The sequence below is a fragment of the Vespula vulgaris genome, chromosome 4 (assembly GCF_905475345.1).
Source record: "Vespula vulgaris chromosome 4, iyVesVulg1.1, whole genome shotgun sequence".
Taxonomy (NCBI): Eukaryota; Metazoa; Arthropoda; class Insecta; order Hymenoptera; family Vespidae; genus Vespula; species Vespula vulgaris.
The window spans coordinates 656,409-674,067 of NC_066589.1; the positions used below are offsets into that span (position 1 = coordinate 656,409).

The 17,659-nt window shown below is 36.2% G+C and overlaps 2 protein-coding genes across 3 annotated transcripts; one reads left to right on the forward strand and one right to left on the reverse strand.

The window, feature by feature from the left end:
* The first annotated feature begins 465 nt into the window (after positions 1-465).
* Positions 466-12,229, forward strand: LOC127062969 (cadherin-23). 2 transcript variants are annotated; one of them, XM_050992034.1, is made up of 15 exons: positions 466-1,114; positions 4,024-4,192; positions 4,270-4,576; positions 4,763-5,034; positions 5,125-5,289; positions 5,483-5,921; positions 6,008-6,249; positions 6,355-6,879; positions 6,956-7,308; positions 7,383-7,597; positions 8,088-8,647; positions 8,729-9,037; positions 9,101-9,395; positions 9,478-11,122; positions 11,327-12,229. In XM_050992034.1, exons 3-15 carry the CDS (start codon positions 4,279-4,281, stop codon positions 11,532-11,534), a joined length of 5,526 nt encoding a protein of 1,841 aa, XP_050847991.1. In that variant the 5' UTR covers positions 466-1,114; positions 4,024-4,192; positions 4,270-4,278; the 3' UTR covers positions 11,535-12,229. The 2 variants fall into 2 exon arrangements, with proteins under 2 accessions (XP_050847991.1, XP_050847990.1); XM_050992033.1 differs by lacking the exon at positions 4,024-4,192.
* A 596-nt stretch (positions 12,230-12,825) lies between these two features.
* LOC127063186 (uncharacterized) lies at positions 12,826-17,603 on the reverse strand. Its single transcript, XM_050992588.1, has 5 exons — positions 17,176-17,603; positions 15,045-15,457; positions 14,539-14,943; positions 14,005-14,418; positions 12,826-13,360 (listed from the first exon to the last, which is right to left on the reverse strand). The coding sequence occupies exons 1-5, from the start codon at positions 17,353-17,355 to the stop codon at positions 12,826-12,828; spliced, it is 1,947 nt and encodes a 648-aa protein (XP_050848545.1). The 5' UTR covers positions 17,356-17,603.
* Positions 17,604-17,659: the final 56 nt, after the last annotated feature.

Genomic DNA, 17,659 nt, shown 5'->3' on the forward strand with positions numbered 1-17,659 from the left:
TTAACCATTAATCGTGAATTGCATTCCAGTATTTTTTTTTCAAATAAATTGTTGAAATTAATTTCAAAAGATGTTACTTTTTCTAGATACGGTTTCGATTAAAACAATCACGCAGTCTTGAATATATATATCTATGAAAATAGGTTTTTAAAAAAAAAAAACAAGAAAAAAGTACAAAAAAAAGAAGCAAAAAAATCAACAAAAAGAAAATCGAAAGAAAAAACCGAAAAAAGGAAGGAGAGATTAAGAAAAGGATAGAGGGGCAGGAGGGACGAAAGGAAGGGCTTAGGTGGGAGCACCGGTGCCCCTTTCGCGCGCACAGTTACCGGGGACTGACTGTAGCCTCTCCTTATTCCGGCTTGGCACAGCTTTCTCTCTCTCTCTCTCTCTCTCTCTCTCTCTCTCTCTCTTTCTCTTTCTCTCTTCCGTCTTCATTCCTTCCACTCCCATAGCGGAGGCCACATACCTCCTTAGGATGCAGTGTAGACCTGTCCATTGGCTGGCAGACACCGCTTCGTTTTTCGAAAGATCGCCAGTCAGAGTCTGTGTACATCTGTGTATGTGTATGTGTGAAGGAAAGGAGAAACAGCAGACAGAGAGAGAGGGAGAGAAAGAGAGAGAGAATAGGGAGAGCAAGAATACTTGCTGGCAAGTCCTCTCTCATCCAGTCTGCGTCATGCTTTTCGAGATTCGTGTACTCGCGCGTTTCATTCCTTTAACAATAAGCATCTCGAAAGGCAAGACAATATGTCGTGAGACGTGATAAATAATGTAAATTATTACATACATACATATGTACATACTTATATAGATGATTAGTTATTAATAAGATTGATACCTTTGCTGGACGTAATATTTTTATGTTTTAATTTCGTTGGAAAGTTAAAAGGACATAAAAGTAATACGTAGGTGAAAGGATCCTTCGAATGGATCGTAAAGGTTCGTAAGAAAAATCTTACGAAAGTAATGAAGTTGATGAAGATGATGGAGAATTATGTTCGCGTGGTGCGAAGCACGTTTGTTAATGGAATTTGCTTTTGCTCGGATTCCAAGTGATTCCCAATTGTGATAGATCGATTTAAGGATATACGAGTTTTGTTCTTCGTTATTCAAGGTACGTCATTATCTTTTTTTATATTTTTCTTGATATAATCGAGATAAACATTAATGTTTCAATAGAACGATTAACAATTTTAGCAAATGAATAATATTAAATCGATTAAATAATTAATAATTCTTTAGGACGAATCTTGACCTATCCTATATATTGATAAACTTTAAACTTAGGATACGAAGGTCATGGTCGTTCAATTGGATATTTTACATTCTTAATAACCGATATATCGAGATATATCCAGGTTAACTCGTATTTTCGTTTCGTTTCGTTGCTTCGAAGATATTCGTGTATCTTGCCAAACTCGTGGCTTTCGTCGTCGTTTTCGCTGGTTCGAGGAAAACCAGTCTGACCAGCGAGAGTCCATGACTCTATGGGGGCGCGGGATCGCCTCCAGTGTTCTGACTTACGAGGAACCGGTGTCAAGTTCGTTGATAGAAAATACGATCGATATTCGCATATGTCTACGTAGTCTTGTTGATTGATCGAGCTTAATATTTCGACAGACGATACTTATTAACAATGATTTCTTCTAACATTAGATTTAACAGACTGCTTGACTGTTATGTTTGAAACGATATATACCAAATTATCCTTCACAATAGCTGAATTAACAATTAACAATTAACAAAAGAATATTAACGAATAATTATTTTTGTTTATTTATCGTCGTACGATTAAATTAATTAATTAATTGCTTTTTCCATTCGAGTATCTGTTAAATTGACAAATGGCGTTTAAAAAACATGAGATAGTTTTAGTGTTAAATGAGATATCGTTGGGATATTTTTTATTTTATATCTTTTATTTTTACTTTTTATTTTATTATATATATATTTTTTTATTATGATATATTATATTATATATATATATATATATATATATATTTTATATATTTTAAGACTTTTTATTTTTATCATATATATTACCTCTAAGATAATTTATTTCTTTTTAATAATGAACGAAGAAAACTCGAGTTAAATGATTATTAATAAATCTAAAAAGAAAACGAATAAGGAAGTACTGCAACGGTTGAGGTTTCTTACCGATGAAAGTGACGCGAGGTATAAGAAGAGCGCGTGGCAGGATATTCCTTTTCTTAGTCATTCATCCTGGCATCACCTGGTCACGCGGTGTCAGGATTCCATGCGCGTAACGTAACGGAGGGGTGAAAGGGGAGGTGCCGTAACGGTTTTTTTTCTCTCTTTCTCTCTCTCTCTCTCTTTTTCTCTCTTTCCCTCTCTCTTTTGCTTCCTCTTTCTTCGTCGACGATTAACGAGTCTAGGACGTTGAAAGAGACTCGTACAACCAGTACAAAACAGTTACCTCGATGTACTAGTTTCTTTTAAGTAATGTAGTATCGATTTTTCAAACGATCCTTTGAATAAAACGTGGACTAGATTTTTAATGAATGACTTTTAACGAAGTTTTATATATCCAATGTTTCTTCGATATTTTATTTTTTCGAATAATATAATAGTTTATTATTAGGATCCGTGAGGATTCAGTTATCGAGAGGTACAGTTTCTTCTACTCGAAATGATTTGATCGATCTTGTATATCATTTTGTACTTGACCGATAGTAATAGCCACTTCTCTTTGAACGTCCACATTCGTCGGTCATCGTCGTAATGCATTTGAAGTTGCTTTTCCGCGTTGCACGATGAGAAGGTGAAATCGTCTTTAAGTGTGAGATAATAAGATTTCATATACGTTTATTGCATTTTTCAACGAAGGCTGAGTCATTGCTCGGTTCGATGAATTCTTCGGCAGAAGGATTCTATTTTTATTCGGTTACTGTAATATTGATATAGATGCGATTAAAGTGTCGATTTATTTAGTTAGACAACGATTTTGTTCGTTCGTTTGTTTGTTTTTTTTTAAACAAATTGTCAAAAACGATTTATTTCGACGAACGATAGAAATTTTTAAGTTTCGAGCGACATGCAACGTAGATGTCTATGTACGTGGTAAATTCGTTTGATTAACAACTACCTCTTTCAGAGACCATCCCTGATAACAGGGTACGAAATGCGGAAGTACTGTCTAAGTGCACGCACGAAGAAGCCATGAAATTATGGGGAAGTTACCTCATAGCTGTCGTTTCTCCTGACAGAATCATTTGTTCTCACAGTTTTACGAATGCTATTCTCTTGACTAATCTTGATCTTAAAATAAAGACGAATGATGGTTCTGGTCGAGGTTCTGTATAATTGAGAAAAAAATTCCGATTATCCACTTTCTAAATTTTCATCATTCAGATTTCAATCTTCTTGTCGTAAGGCGATAATTATGACGGAGAATAAAACGAATTTAAATGCATTCTAGCTTTATTCCCCCGGTTAATAGAGTTGTGTAAGACTTTTGTTCGACGTTCGGTGGTACGAGGCGTTATAGGTACTAGAAAGTTGGCAGCTTGATTCCAACAAAAGGTGCAGCAACGCCGACGTCTCTCTCTCTCTCTCTCTCTCTCTCTCTCTCTCTCTCTCTCTCTCTCTTTTTGCTTTCTCGAATTTCCACCTAACGCAATCAATGATCATGGAACGTTGTTGATCGTACATGTCGGGAATATCTGAAGCAGCCAAAGCCAAAGAAATATTTCGATCGTGTTAACGAGCTTATGGATCGTTTTAATTCTCGATTACGTTGCTCGGTACGCGAGCATTTAACATCCACGAGACTCCTGAAATGGAATCTGATTTCTAACGGCTTTTCACTAACCGCACGTACTCGTTTGAAGTCATTGAGACACCAAACATAGATAGCCACGGTATACCGGTTGGTGGTTTGCTTCAAGGCATTTTTCTTTTTTTTCTTCTTTTTTTGTGTTAATACCGAGCAATAACGCAAGAACGCAGAAGCCAAGGAGAGTCTCCTCTGTTATATGCAGACACGTTTTTCCTATATAGGTATGCAAGGAAGCATCCTTTCGAGCACGCGAGCCACTTCCTTTCTTCCCACTCCGTCTGCGGTTATCCGGCCGTAACTCTTAAGATAATGGGTCATCGAAGTTGAACGTTCTAACGATTCGTTTGTTTCTTCTTACTTTAATAACGTCGTTTAATCAATACCTACTGTGTAAATATATTAACAAAATTGAAAGTTTGGTAAACATTTAGTTTAGAAAATTGATATAATAATCTATTTACTTTCAGACGGATACAATGTGGATGGTTTTGTTTTTACTGTGGGCCACGTGCTCTCTATCACGTGGTCAAGTGATCAATAGAGCACCACATTTTGTTCAAGGAGGAGACATGGCCAGATTGGCCGTTTCCGAAGGTACACCTTCGGGTGCACCGGTTTATACTCTCCAAGGAGAAGATCCGGAAGGTTCTAGATTACACTATTCTATAAGTGGAGAGTATTTCACCGTTAACAGAGAAACCGGCGTTGTCGTTCTTCGAAAAACGCTCGACAGAGAGACGCAAGACTTGATCGAAGTGATCATCAGTATAACGGGTAATCCTCCATCGTAGCGTGATCTCGAGCGCTATTTCTTTTGTAACTTATTACGGTATTTTACACGCTCGTGCGTAACCAACCGCGTTCGTGATTCACTGAAAGAAGTCATTGAATAAAATTTCTATAGACGAGGCTTCGAGGATGTTATAAGAAATGGATGATATAAAGAAATATGTGTTACAGATGAAGGTATCGCAGGATCGGAACCAAATACCGTATCCCTTCGTCGAGAAATAGCAGTCCTAGATGAGAACGATAATCCACCGATGTATTATGGTCGACCTTATGCAGCGAGGGTGCCTGAAAGCGCACACGTTGGTGGTCTATTGCTTCCTGTAGGAACGATCACAATAACTGATGAGGATGGTGGTGTCAACGCTGACGTTCACGTTGAATGTGTCCCAGCATCGCGAGACGACGATGTTTGCAATACTTTCGACGTTTCGACCGAAAAGGTTTCCTTCGATATTTTATATTTCCAACTGATCTATTATCTTGTATTTTACGCTCATCCGAGTGTTGTATATAGCATGTTTATTTTTTAGTTAGCAGAAGGAAAATACGACGTGCAAATAACTTTAGCGAAACCTTTAGACTATGAAAAGAGAAATTCTTATTTAATTAATCTTCTGGCGGTTGACAGTCCGAGTGACCCATCGAAGAGGCTACAAGCTAGAGCTACCGTCGCAGTCGACGTCCTCGATGTTCAAGTAAGTAGGTCTCTGTTCAGAGTCATGAAAGTAACCGGATGCTTAACGGCTCTTGCTGTCTATGTGCCTGTTAATAAAGAAGTAGCCAACGTGGTCTATAATTACTAACACTGATCAAAAAGATATAACTATGATCGATATAATTTTTTCAAATGAACGAGGATCATTAATGATAAAAGTATGTATTTTGTAGGATCAACCGCCGGTTTTTTTGAATGCACCATATAGTGCAGCTCTACCAGAGAATACAGCAGGTAATCACACGGTATTAACGATCAGAGCACGAGACGGTGACACGGGTGAACCGAGGCCATTGCTCTTGACTTTGGAGGGCGAAGATTCGGGTCACTTTGGCCTGGAAGTCGCACGAGAGGGTGACGTCACTCTAGGGAAACTCGTCACAACGAATGTGTCTCTTGATCGAGAGGATCCTAGGATCCTACAGAATGGAGGGATTTACACGTTTCATGTCAAGGCTACTGAATTGATCAATAACGAGATACCAGCTGATTCTGCCACGTCGATAGTAACCATTGTCGTCACTGATGTCGATGATCTTGCACCGGTTTTCAATGAGAATCATTTTAGTCTGAAGATTTCTGAAGATATTGGAAAGGATACTCCTTTACCTGGTGAATATTTTTTCCTAGATAATTGTTATACGTTTGTTGTTAATTATATTAGTTTAATTAAAAAAAAAAATCTTTATTCCGTTAAGGTTTGAACATGATCGTTAGCGACGGTGATGTCGGTGATAATGCTAAATATTTTTTGGCTTTACGCGACGTACCAGAATACTCTGGAATTAGTAAAGCTTTTACCGTTAGTCCTGAGGAAGCACAAGGTAGAGTACCTGTCGTTGTCAAAGCTAAAGACGTTCGTGTGCTCGATTATGATGTTGATGATGAGAATAAAAGAGAATTAGAATTTGAGGTTGTTGCAATGGTCGCAAGCGAAGTGGTGAGTGTAGTATCAATAAAAGTCCTCACAAAGTACACTTGACACCAACTCAAATCAATTAAATTGTTCACTCAATTGAACACTCAATTCAATTAAATTGTTCAGGTTGCAACGTCCAGAGTGCATATTCAATTATTGGATGCCAACGATCATAGTCCAGAATTTTTACAATCTGTTTATAAATTGACCGTCCCAGAAGATGCCGAACCAGGAACTCGTTTTGGAGATATCTTTGCTAGAGATTACGATAGCGGTTCGTTCGGCGAATTAACTTACACATTGCGTGGTTTTGGTGCTGATAAATTTTCAACTGATCCCGAGAAAGGTGGTATTTCAGTTGCGAAGAAATTGGATTACGAGATGCAAAAATCTTATTCGTTGACTATGGAGTCAAAAGATGGCGGTGGTAGAGTTTCCGCTGTTAATATTCTCATCGAGCTGGAAGATGTTAACGACAATAAACCGATCTTCGAACAGATTGAATATTCTAGGACGGTGCGCGAAGGTGCTACTAGTTTCGATCCACAAATGTTCGTCAGAGCCACGGATATTGATGGACCCATGCAAGGAAATGGAAAAGTAACTTACACGATCCATCAGCATAACAGTATGATGGAAGATGTTTTTATGGTATGTGCGTTACTGTCAGTAATACATTTAAAAAATTTCGAAGTATTTCGATTTAAAAAGAAAATTATTATTACAGGTGAATCCAGACAGTGGTGAAGTGACAATGTCAAGACCTGTGAGATCTGGAGATACGGAAAGAGGAATTTACGAGTTGATCATTCGTGCCACAGATGGTGGAACACCACCGCTCTATTCCGAAACAAAACTTTATGTTCGAGTAGGTGTGCCCGGAAATCAAAAGCCCATATTTCGTGGAAACTACAAATCTAATCTACCCGGACCCAGTAGTTATAGAGCGAGATTATTAGAGAACGCTTCACCGGGAACAGAAGTTATTAGAGTGGTAGCCAATGATCCGGATGGTCGAGATAATTTATTGCAATATCATATCGCATCAGGAGCCAAAGATAATTTTGTTATCGATTCCAGGTGATTGAATATTTTTATTAAAATCTATCTCGTAAATAAAATTCTGTATCGACACGGTATATCTGTTTTTATAGTTCAGGTATCATCACAGTTTCTCCAGATGCTCGTTTAGACTTGGAGACTGGAGGTGATAAATACGAAGTGATAGTTTACGCGATTGATTCTGGTACACCGGTTAGAGAAACTGCTAGTACAACCGTTACCGTGAATATCGTAGATGTGAATAACAAACCACCGATGTTCAACGAGTCTACATATTTGGTTTACGTGTCGGAACGTGCAGCTATAGGTATATTAAATAAAATACTGTGCAGAGCTCAGAAGTTTGTTTCTGGAAGGAATGCGGGTTTAATTGGTTGAAACGTTCCAACCACTGTCCCACTCTTGTTTAAAGAAACTTTATATTTTCCTTATTGGCAAAAAGTATCACATTTACTAATGCGATGCGTAACAAAGAGAGAAAATGGAACGCGTCGGAACAGAGTAGAATAGAATGATAAAACATTGGCATGAACGTTCAAGTGTTAAATACTACTTATTAATCGTAATAACCAATGTAAATATAGAAATTTTATGACTGTGCCATTAAGATCCTACTTTGTGAATTTCGAAAGTGTAAAAGGTGGGAATAGGCGGAGCGAATGAATATTTCTTCTTCTCCTCTTGCTCCTCTGTCGTTGGGGGGGCAAATACCTGAGTTCTGCATAGTATATATTACATATAATGTATTCAAACAAAAACTGGATCCTATGCATTAAGACGATGTACATGCTTTGCAGGAGAGTCTGTTCTAAAAGTAGTAGCCACCGACCCAGATTCGGATGCATATTTAGAATACTCCATCGTGGAACCAATAAGAGCAGTCGATAAAACTGGTGTAGCACTGAAAAACACAACACCGTACGATTATAAAACAGCTTTTCGTATTAATTCCAATACCGGATTGATAACTGTTAATCGGGTATTGGATTATCAGGTTGCAGCTGTTGTAATACTCACTGTTCAGGCACAAGATTTAAATGCTGTTGTTGATAAAGATAAACAGATCGCCAATGCAGAGGTGACCATATATGTTCAGGCGTACAGTGATGATAATCCAACTTTTACTAATCCTGGATGGTCTCCTAATAATCCGATGATAAGAGTAGCTGTCCCAGAGGAGCAACCACTTGGCACAACACTTTTGATGCTATCAGCGAAGGAACCAACAACTGGATATTCAGTCCAGAGATTTGAACTCGTTCGAGATGATGATGACGAGGGATACGTTAATGTCGGTGTTCAAAGTGGAAATGTCGTTTTGAGTCGAAGACTTGACTACGAAGCTTTGAATCAAAAGGTAATCAAAAAGATCTTTCCAATTAATCTGAATGTAATATCTGTATGTAAAAATATAATTGTACTTATTATCTTATTTCAGTTTATTCGTTTCAAAGTGCGTGCTCTCGCAAGGGACTACGAGATAACACGAAAAATGTCGGAGGCAAATATAATTGTTGAAGTTCAAGATGTTAACGACAATAGTCCCGCTTTTACTCAAAAAGATTATAAAATATCGGTGCTGGAATCGGCGAAGCCATCTAAGATCGTTTTGAACGTAAAAGCAACCGATATGGATAGTTCGAACACAGAGCAAGAAGTGAAAAGAGGTTATGGCGAAGTGAGATATTCATTAATAGGCGAGAATGCAAATATGTTCGAAGTGGATTCGATTACTGGGAATATACAGGTAAATTCAAATCTATCATTAATGTTATATAACTTTACTGGATCGTTCAACTTATTATTTCAGATCACAGCCAACACGACTCTTGATCGAGAAAGACAATCTGTTCTACGGTTTTATGTCGTCGCATCTGACATGCCCCAGGGTGGTGCAGAACAAAGAAGTACCAGAGCTTTGGTCACTATTGATATATTGGATGTCAATGACAATGCACCAGTCTTCCCACAAGAATCTTATACTGCTGTTATTCCTGAAAATGCTTCAACAGGTGTCAGTGTAGTTAACATCACAGCGACGGATCCAGATGAAGGGGAAGGAGGCCAGATTCATTTCGAGATTATCGACGAAGGAGAAGCCAATGGTAGTTGTTTTAACTTTACGTTTTTTTTCTATCTAATCTAAATGATCAGTCTAGCAATCTAATATTAATCTGATTCTCTAAGGACTTTTCAAGATAAATCACACAAGCGGAGAGATATCTTCGGCTCGAGCATTAACAGGCAAAGGAAGAACAGAACCATACAACATGCGTGTCCGAGCTCAAGATGGTGGTATACCAGCCCTGTTCACGGATGTAATCCTAACTTTATACATCGGTGACGTAGTTAGCAACGATGGAGTTCCTTTGTTCATCAGACCAACCGTTGAAGAAATAGCATACATTTCTGAAAATTCGACGATAGGGAGTCCTGTTTTTCAAGCTGTAGCATCCGATCCTGATGATCCAAATCTGCCAAATGGAAAGATAACTTTCAAGTTTTTAGAAGACGGCAATTTTGGCAAAGATGCTAGTGCTTTTAGGATCAACAGTGAGACCGGTTTGATCACGACGAGGAAACTACTCGATCGAGAAGTTAAGGATAGTTACACTTTGATTTTAGTAGCTCAAGATTTAGGCGTTCCTCCGCAGCAAGCTACTAGGGTACTTCAAGTAATCGTGAACGATATCGATGATCACAAACCACACTTTAAGAGAAGTCTAGATAGTCCACCGATTGAATTAAGTGTTTCAGAAGAAACTTCAAATGGTACCAAAGTGGGTATCGTCGAAGCCATCGACGAAGACATAGGCGAGAATGGAATGATAGATTATGCTATTATTTATGGAAATGAAGCTGGATTATTCACGGTTGAACGTTTGCAAAATAACTCTGCTGTTATCCGATCAAACGGTCGTCTCGATCGAGAATCCATCGAACGTCATTTATTAACAGTGAAGTGTTTCAAATATTCTTCCAGTAAATCCGACGTTGTTCCTAAACCTTACAATCGACAGGATCCGTCGGAGAGACAGGTCCTTATCAAAATTCTTGACATCGATGACAATCGACCTAAGTTTAAAAAAGATAACATTACTCTTGGGGTGAGACTGAACGTACCGATCGACACCAGTTTGATAACGTTGGAAGCATACGACGCTGATTCCGCTGCTCTGCCGATAAATTATTATATGAGCAATGTATCCTTTTTATCTCTGGTAGATCCCTCGATGTCATCATGGGTCACTCCGTCACGTCTTTCTTTGAACTCTCAAACAGGCGAGCTTAGAACCATCGGTTCGATGTCCGGTTATGCCGATGGATACATGGAACTGGTAGTGACGGCTAATAATTCTGCGATATCTGGCAGGGAAACTAACATAACTTTGAGAATATTTTTGTTAAGAGACAGAGATATGCTGAAGTTTGTATTCTCGAAGCCACCCGTCGAAGTTAGAAAGACATTGGAGGATTTTGAGAAAGCTGTGCAAATGGCACTCTCTTTACCAATCACCGTAAACGTTTACGATACTCAGTTTTATTCGAAAGAAGATAATTCTTTAGACTTTTCCTCGACTAGTTCTTGTTTCCAAATGGTTGGTAAAGAGTCTTACGATCTGGACGAAATGAAGGCTTTATTAACCGATTCGAAGAACGAGGAGTTGAAGAAAGTTTACAAGACGTTTAACGTCGAGAAAGTGCAACATTGTGCAGCTGTTGTTGCACGGGCTGATGCATCCATGACACAAATGTGGGTGCTTGCTATTGCCGTTCTTGTTGGTATTGCAGCCATTGTGTCGAGTTGTACGCTTTGTTGCATGCACGCGAAGTAAGTTCATACTTTCTTGCTTTTATCTTTTCCTTTTTTTCTTGTTGTATTTCATTATCAAACAATTAGGAGTTTATTTCTTAAGTGTCATTAATTTGAGTTAGTTAGTTCTAGCAATTCTTTTAACACGTTCTGCTTCAAGAAATCGTAATATTTAGAAAGGAGGTCAGAAAGAAAGAGATCTTGAAAGATTTTGTGTTTCAGATATAAACGACAAGTAAAACACGCACGTTTACGTGAACAACCGCGTCCACCTTTGAGTTATGTCTCGTCTGGCCCAGGAATGGTCAGTGCAGCTTCCCATACAACTTTGGGCCCTGGAACTATGGTTACTTTGGGCCCACACGAGGGACCTTACGAGTGGGGTGCTGATACGACTCTTTATCATCCGAGTACACTTTCTAGAGCATAGGACAATCCTTTCCCTTTTCAAAATTTATTTTTATCTTGATCCAATAAAAGTTACGAACAACTGGATCTCGAAAAATGATATTAAGGACACAAATATGATTTCGTTGTATAGTGTTCACATTTATTCACGATGGTGCATGTACAGGATCTAACTATATTTTATCGAAAGACTTTGAAGATCGAATTAAGAGTTGATTCCATAGAATCGATTCGATTCGATTCGATGAAATTATCGAATGGTGCTATATCTGTATAAAACGAAGTATTGTTATAATATGTAATAACGTTAACATTGATTTAGGATACTTTTTAAGACGTTCGTGCCAAAATACGTCGATTTATCGTAAAGATAATAACTTTTGTACTTTATTTTAGAAAATTTAATTCTAAGGTTGTACATTTTATTGTTCGAGTAGTCATTACTCACTGGTAGTTAGGACTAACTGTGCTAAGAAAATGAATCTCACTTGTAATATAAATCGTATTTAAGAAGAAGTAAAAATTGTACATTCGGTACTACTAATGATAATTAGGGGAAAAAATGTAATGTACATTGTTACGTAAACTATTAAATAGCAATCGATCGTTCTCTTTTGATATCGAATAAAAAATCTTTTCAGGAATTAATCAAGATGGCCAAGTTATCAACGTGATTAGTCTTCTATGAAGTAATACATCCATGATCTCGCCTATTCCGTTAAGTAGATAAATTTAGTTTGTTTCTTTGGTTCGTATAAAAAAGAATATTTTATTATATAATTATATAATTCTTTACTCATTAATCATCATTTTAAAGTCATTTTCATGAACTCTGAAGCAATAACATGTTGGTCGAATATCTTTTGACTTCACGCAAATATTCATAGCGAAAATGTCAAGGTAACAATTTGATCTAATAGACATTTTAACACGGTAGTTAAAATTGAGTGGACGTCTGGAAAGATAACGTCATATAGTAATGATGATGATAATGATGATGATGATGATGATGATGATGATGATGATGATGATGGCAGTGATAATATCGATTCATGGAGAACTATAACATTTATTAACCTTTACATGCGAATAATACTAAAGAATTTCTACACAAATCGCATTAAGTTATTGACAAATCTAATATGCATTTTATTTCTTCGTTTCTATTTTCTTTTTTGTCTACTTTTTTTTTTCTTTTTTATAACGACATCCTGTCATATATATATATTTTACATATATTTATATATATATATTTATAGTATAATAAATATATATATATACATATATATAATATAATATATATAATTCGTATCTTAGTTCGTACGAGTAAAGCCACGATCGAAACGTTCAAATCCTTCTAACGTATCGATATCCGTAGAAAGGTCGATGATTTTGTTTTTCTCGGTCGTTGAATTATCCTCCAACATGGTTGTATTCTCACGATTGTCGCCATCTGTTGTTGTTGTCGTCATCGTCGTCATCGTCGTCGTCGTCGTGACGATACTTTTTTGTGCCTCGTATTCGTATTTCTCCGTACTAGCATAATCTTCCTCCAAGCTAGATTTATGATTAGAAGGTATGATGATCGAACCTCCGTACAGTTCGGTCTGATCGATCGTTTCGTTTGCGTCCTTCTCGTCCTTGATCATCAAAACTTTCTCTTGTAGACGAGTGACAGGTAATGCTGTTACTTCATCTTCTTCTTCGTTCTCATCTTGTTTAGAATTTTCGATGGAGGAATGATCGGTAATATGTTTGGCGATTGATTCCAACGGAGTCATTATTTTTTCGATGATGTGTTCACGTTCCTCGGGTTCTATGATCTCCGATCTATGGATCAGTTCGTGTCTGAAAAGTCCGTTTAAAAATATATATACATATCATATAGTTTCTTTCATATCCTAATACGACAAAGTGAAATATTATGTTTGTTCTTAACGGAGAATTTTCAATGACCTCGAGTTCACCAATACGACGGGGTCTCCAATTCAGACCGTGGCATTTCGTGAGATAAGTTCTCGACGAGCCCGAGGCAGTGTTCACGACGACACTCACTACGAGTGACGTCTTTAGATTTAAAAGAATCAAAGAATCAGCGTCTATCTTCGCGAGTAAGTATCAAGTGTAGACATTGTCAGTGAAAGTCAGTCGAGTTTATAACCGTTCAAAGAGGAGTCCAAACGTAAAAGCGTATTACACGTCGTTTACAATAATTTCGTTTGGTTGTTACTGATGCACGACGTGAGTTAGAACGCCGATTCATTAGCCGACGTCAAAGGAACGGATTTGAGAAAGCAACTGAATACCGTTTATGCAATAACGTACTCACGACTCTTGACTCTAACTTGAAAGTTTTACTATATAGAGGAAACCATTTCTATGATAATGATTATCGTAACGATTTATTATTTTCAAGGAGGGTCCATTTAAATCCATTGTGTTAATTAGTTAAAAAAGAAAAAAGGAAAAAAGAGAAAGCACTTTATTCTTACCTACTCAGTTTATTTTTTCGTCTGGGATAAAGATTCAAATGAAATATCATTTGCTGTCTTTCTTCTTCGTCTGTCAGAACCTGCTGATTAGGTACAGCCACTATAGGTTGAGGGTTAGACGAATAAAATTTTGGATTTCTGTTAAATTGAATCGGTCTTCTAGTCTCGTAATCTTCCAAAGGTATTTGCGGCTTTGGTTTTCCATTTTTTTTATTCTGTTCCACTATATCGGTGATCGGATATATGTCCAACATCACACTGAACGGCTGTGGTTTCTTTCTCTTTTGATAAGAATTAGATATGTATGAATTTTGTAATTGCGATTCTTCTGTCGGCGATGGTTTGTTAAAAGTTGGTCGTAGAAAATATGGATCATAGTAGGGATTGTATCTGTTGATACCAGCTGGTGAAAATCTAAAGAATGATTGTTAGATCTTTCTTAAAAAAAAAAAAAAATAGAAAAAAAAGGAAGAAAGAAAAAGAACGAAACAAAAATATTCGATACCACAATGCAATTATTTGATAATTTATTACCTAACGTTAGAAGTAGCTAAAAGATTTACGTCAGATGGGTGTTTAGGTTTATACTGATAAAATGGATCTCCGTTGTAATTCATAGGGTAGTAAGTGTCATCGATCTCTTCGGATCTATCGGCGTTTAAATTACTATCAGCCATTTCTGGATACACATCGTACTTTTTAGGATTTACGTAAACCCCGGTAAACTTGATACCCCTGCTAGGCATTTCTGCGTCATTCGTTAGATACTTTATGATATCTTGTATGTTTCTCGATGCGTGGGGGTATCGATATTGCGTTAATTGAGGAAATTTCGTACGTTTGAACGAACTCGGATGCGGGGTCCTGTATTCCCAATGAAATGGGGCAGGTCTTCTATCTCCCAAATTATCTTCTTCCTCCGATTCTTGATGTTTGTATCTATTAGAGATATTAACGAAATATTTGTAAGAGACAAATTTTGAAAGATGTAATTATATATATTATACCTTATCGTATATAATGAAATAAAATTGTTTCACCTTTGTTTAACTCTATAAAACATCGCATGATTGTCGAACAGCTGTTTATTCTCTGGATCATCTTCCTCGTCGTTACAATCGTCGATAGATTTCAACAATCTCTTTCGTAGTTTAAAATTACTCGGATTTTGTGATCTCGATTCTGCTTCGATCAATTGTTCCACAGAAGCTTCATCAGTAATTTGATCGGATGTCTCATTTTGACGTATTAATTTTTCTTCCATCTTATCGTCATAGGAACGATCTTCTATCGGCTGTATCGTCGTCTCAGAAGATGTTTTAGAATCTATTATCTTTTTCGAAACATTCGGAGCTTTTCTCAGTGCATTTTGAAGTACATATATGTGTTTCGTTTCTTGATTTATCTTATTAGACGATGTCGCGGAAGTAAAGTCGTATAGGAATACTGCCACCTATCGAAAAGTTCACGTGCTAATGTTAGAAGAGAAAGAAATAGAGAAAGGAAAATAATAATTTTTACATTAATCCAGAGAATCCATAAAGGTTGCAGCGTAATAATAAGAGTAAAAGTATGATCGTTCGTGGAATAGAATATTTCTGTCGATGGTAAAAGCAAATAGAAAAACGAAAAGTTTATATAACCGAAGAAGAAATTGAAAAATTATTGGAACGTTGTTACGTTAGCCAAGGATGATGAATCTCGAACAATTAGAAAAAAAAAGATTGTCAATGTTGGAATATTCGACAGAGAAAAGTCATATATAGCAGTAACTTCCGCATTGTTCGAAGCATCGGCCATGTAATATATTCCTTCAAGCATCTCGATAATATATATTAATTGTACGTTTCTTTTCTTTCTTTTTTCTTTTTCTTTTTTCTTTTTTCCTTTTTCTTCTTTTTTATTTATCCGTCCATCTCTTGAGTCGATGAGTCCGTTACTTTCTCCTCTTCACACCGATTATCCTTTCCCTTTCGTTAGAATCGAATAAAAATTTTCTCTGCCCTTTCGTTGAATCGATCTAACAAGAATAAAATTTTCTAACGTCTACAAGTGAAATTAATTAAGATTCGAAAGATGGACGGACATTGTTAATTCGATAAATTTGCACGATAACAATTTTCTATGTTGCGCGTTATAATTATTATTTCCAATGGAGATACAGCGAACGAGTACAATGATTAAATGAATTAAATATTCTTGTGATTAACCCTATTTCGATTTCTCGCGTGTTAGAGTAAGACTTAAATCCGCATAAAAATTACAACGGGCGGCCCATATGTGAAGGACGCAGAAATCTCTTTGACGCTTGGCTCGCCATGCATAGAAGGTGCTACTCTCTGGATCTACGGTGAAATTTTAATAGTTCATGTCTCTATTGTGCCTCTCACATTAATCATCAGAGAAAACGTTCGAGAAATACATTATTGTACCTTGATTGTTTGTTCTCTGTTATTTATTTTTTTTTTCATTTTCTAATTAAATTTTGTGAAAATCGCTGTATTTAACATATATCAATATCTTTGAAATGATCCTTGCGATCTACAATTGCGATCTAAATTCAACAATATTTTTCTATTATATAATATATGATAAAATTATTTTCGATAATATTAGATATCACATTAGAAGGGAATCAAGATAATTTTCATTATGGAACACATAAACGAGATGTAATTATTCGTCGATTATAATGATTAACCGTTAACGAGGACATTCAATGTTGGACTATGATTCATGACATATACATAGATAAGCATCTATTTTCTCATCGTAAAAAGACCGATATCAATCTTTACGTATTATACAAGAGAAAAACGAAGTTTAACGTTCAGTAAATCAAGTAGCATTGTTTTTAGGCAACAATATCTCGTTAAATGATATTTCATTATTCATGTCTATATTTTTCAATAATTTTTTTTTCAACTTAATTTATATCGTTAATGACATAGAGACCATGATAATAATAATAATAATAATTGATTGTAGATAATAATAATAATAATAATAGTAATAGTAATAGTAATAGTAATAGTAATAATTATAGTAATAGTAATAATAATAGTAATAGTAATAATAATAGTAATAGTAATAATAATAGTAATAGTAATAACGATAATAATAATAATAAGAAGAATAGTAGTAATAATAATAATAATAATAATTTCTTACCAGTATTACCGTTATAAGCACCATTATTCCAATGACAAATTTTCTGACGATCGAATTGTATCGATTTCTGCGATATCGATCGCTACGATCGAAATAAAGTCCAAGTTCGGATATACTTATAGCACTTCTTCGTCCAGGATGCAGCATTTGTTTCCGTGAATTAGATTTATCGGTGTCCATTATTATTATTCATCGATAATTGCTACCATAATCGAATAAATTAGGGATGAAACGTTGTCTAATATTCATTTTATATACATTTATCTATACGTACATTACGCGAATCTAATTCTTTAAAAATTCTTTCTAAGTTCGATATTCTGTCAGATTAAAACGTCGAATAACTGATCTCTTTTTAACACACGAGATGCTATTCTTACGATGCTTTCTATGCTACTAACAAGAGTCTGTTCTTTGCCACGGAGTTTTCACTCGTGATCCTATCATGTAAATAGAAATTTTCTTTGTTCGTGGGGGAGGCTCG

Bases quoted from the DNA above. Each gene is read 5' to 3' on its own strand.
- LOC127062969 (XM_050992034.1), top strand. From the start codon at position 4,279: ATGTGGATGGTTTTGTTTTTACTGTGGGCCACGTGCTCTCTATCACGT. The intron at 7,309-7,382 runs GTGATTGAATAT...CTGTTTTTATAG, and splicing joins AATTTTGTTATCGATTCCAG to TTCAGGTATCATCACAGTTT. The intron at 9,038-9,100 runs GTAAATTCAAAT...TTATTATTTCAG, and splicing joins CGATTACTGGGAATATACAG to ATCACAGCCAACACGACTCT.
- LOC127063186 (XM_050992588.1), bottom strand. From the start codon at position 17,355: ATGGACACCGATAAATCTAATTCACGGAAACAAATGCTGCATCCTGGA. The intron at 15,458-17,175 runs GTAAGAAATTAT...ACTTTTCGATAG, and splicing joins TGCTTATAACGGTAATACTG to GTGGCAGTATTCCTATACGA. The intron at 14,944-15,044 runs GTGAAACAATTT...TATCTCTAATAG, and splicing joins TTTTATAGAGTTAAACAAAG to ATACAAACATCAAGAATCGG.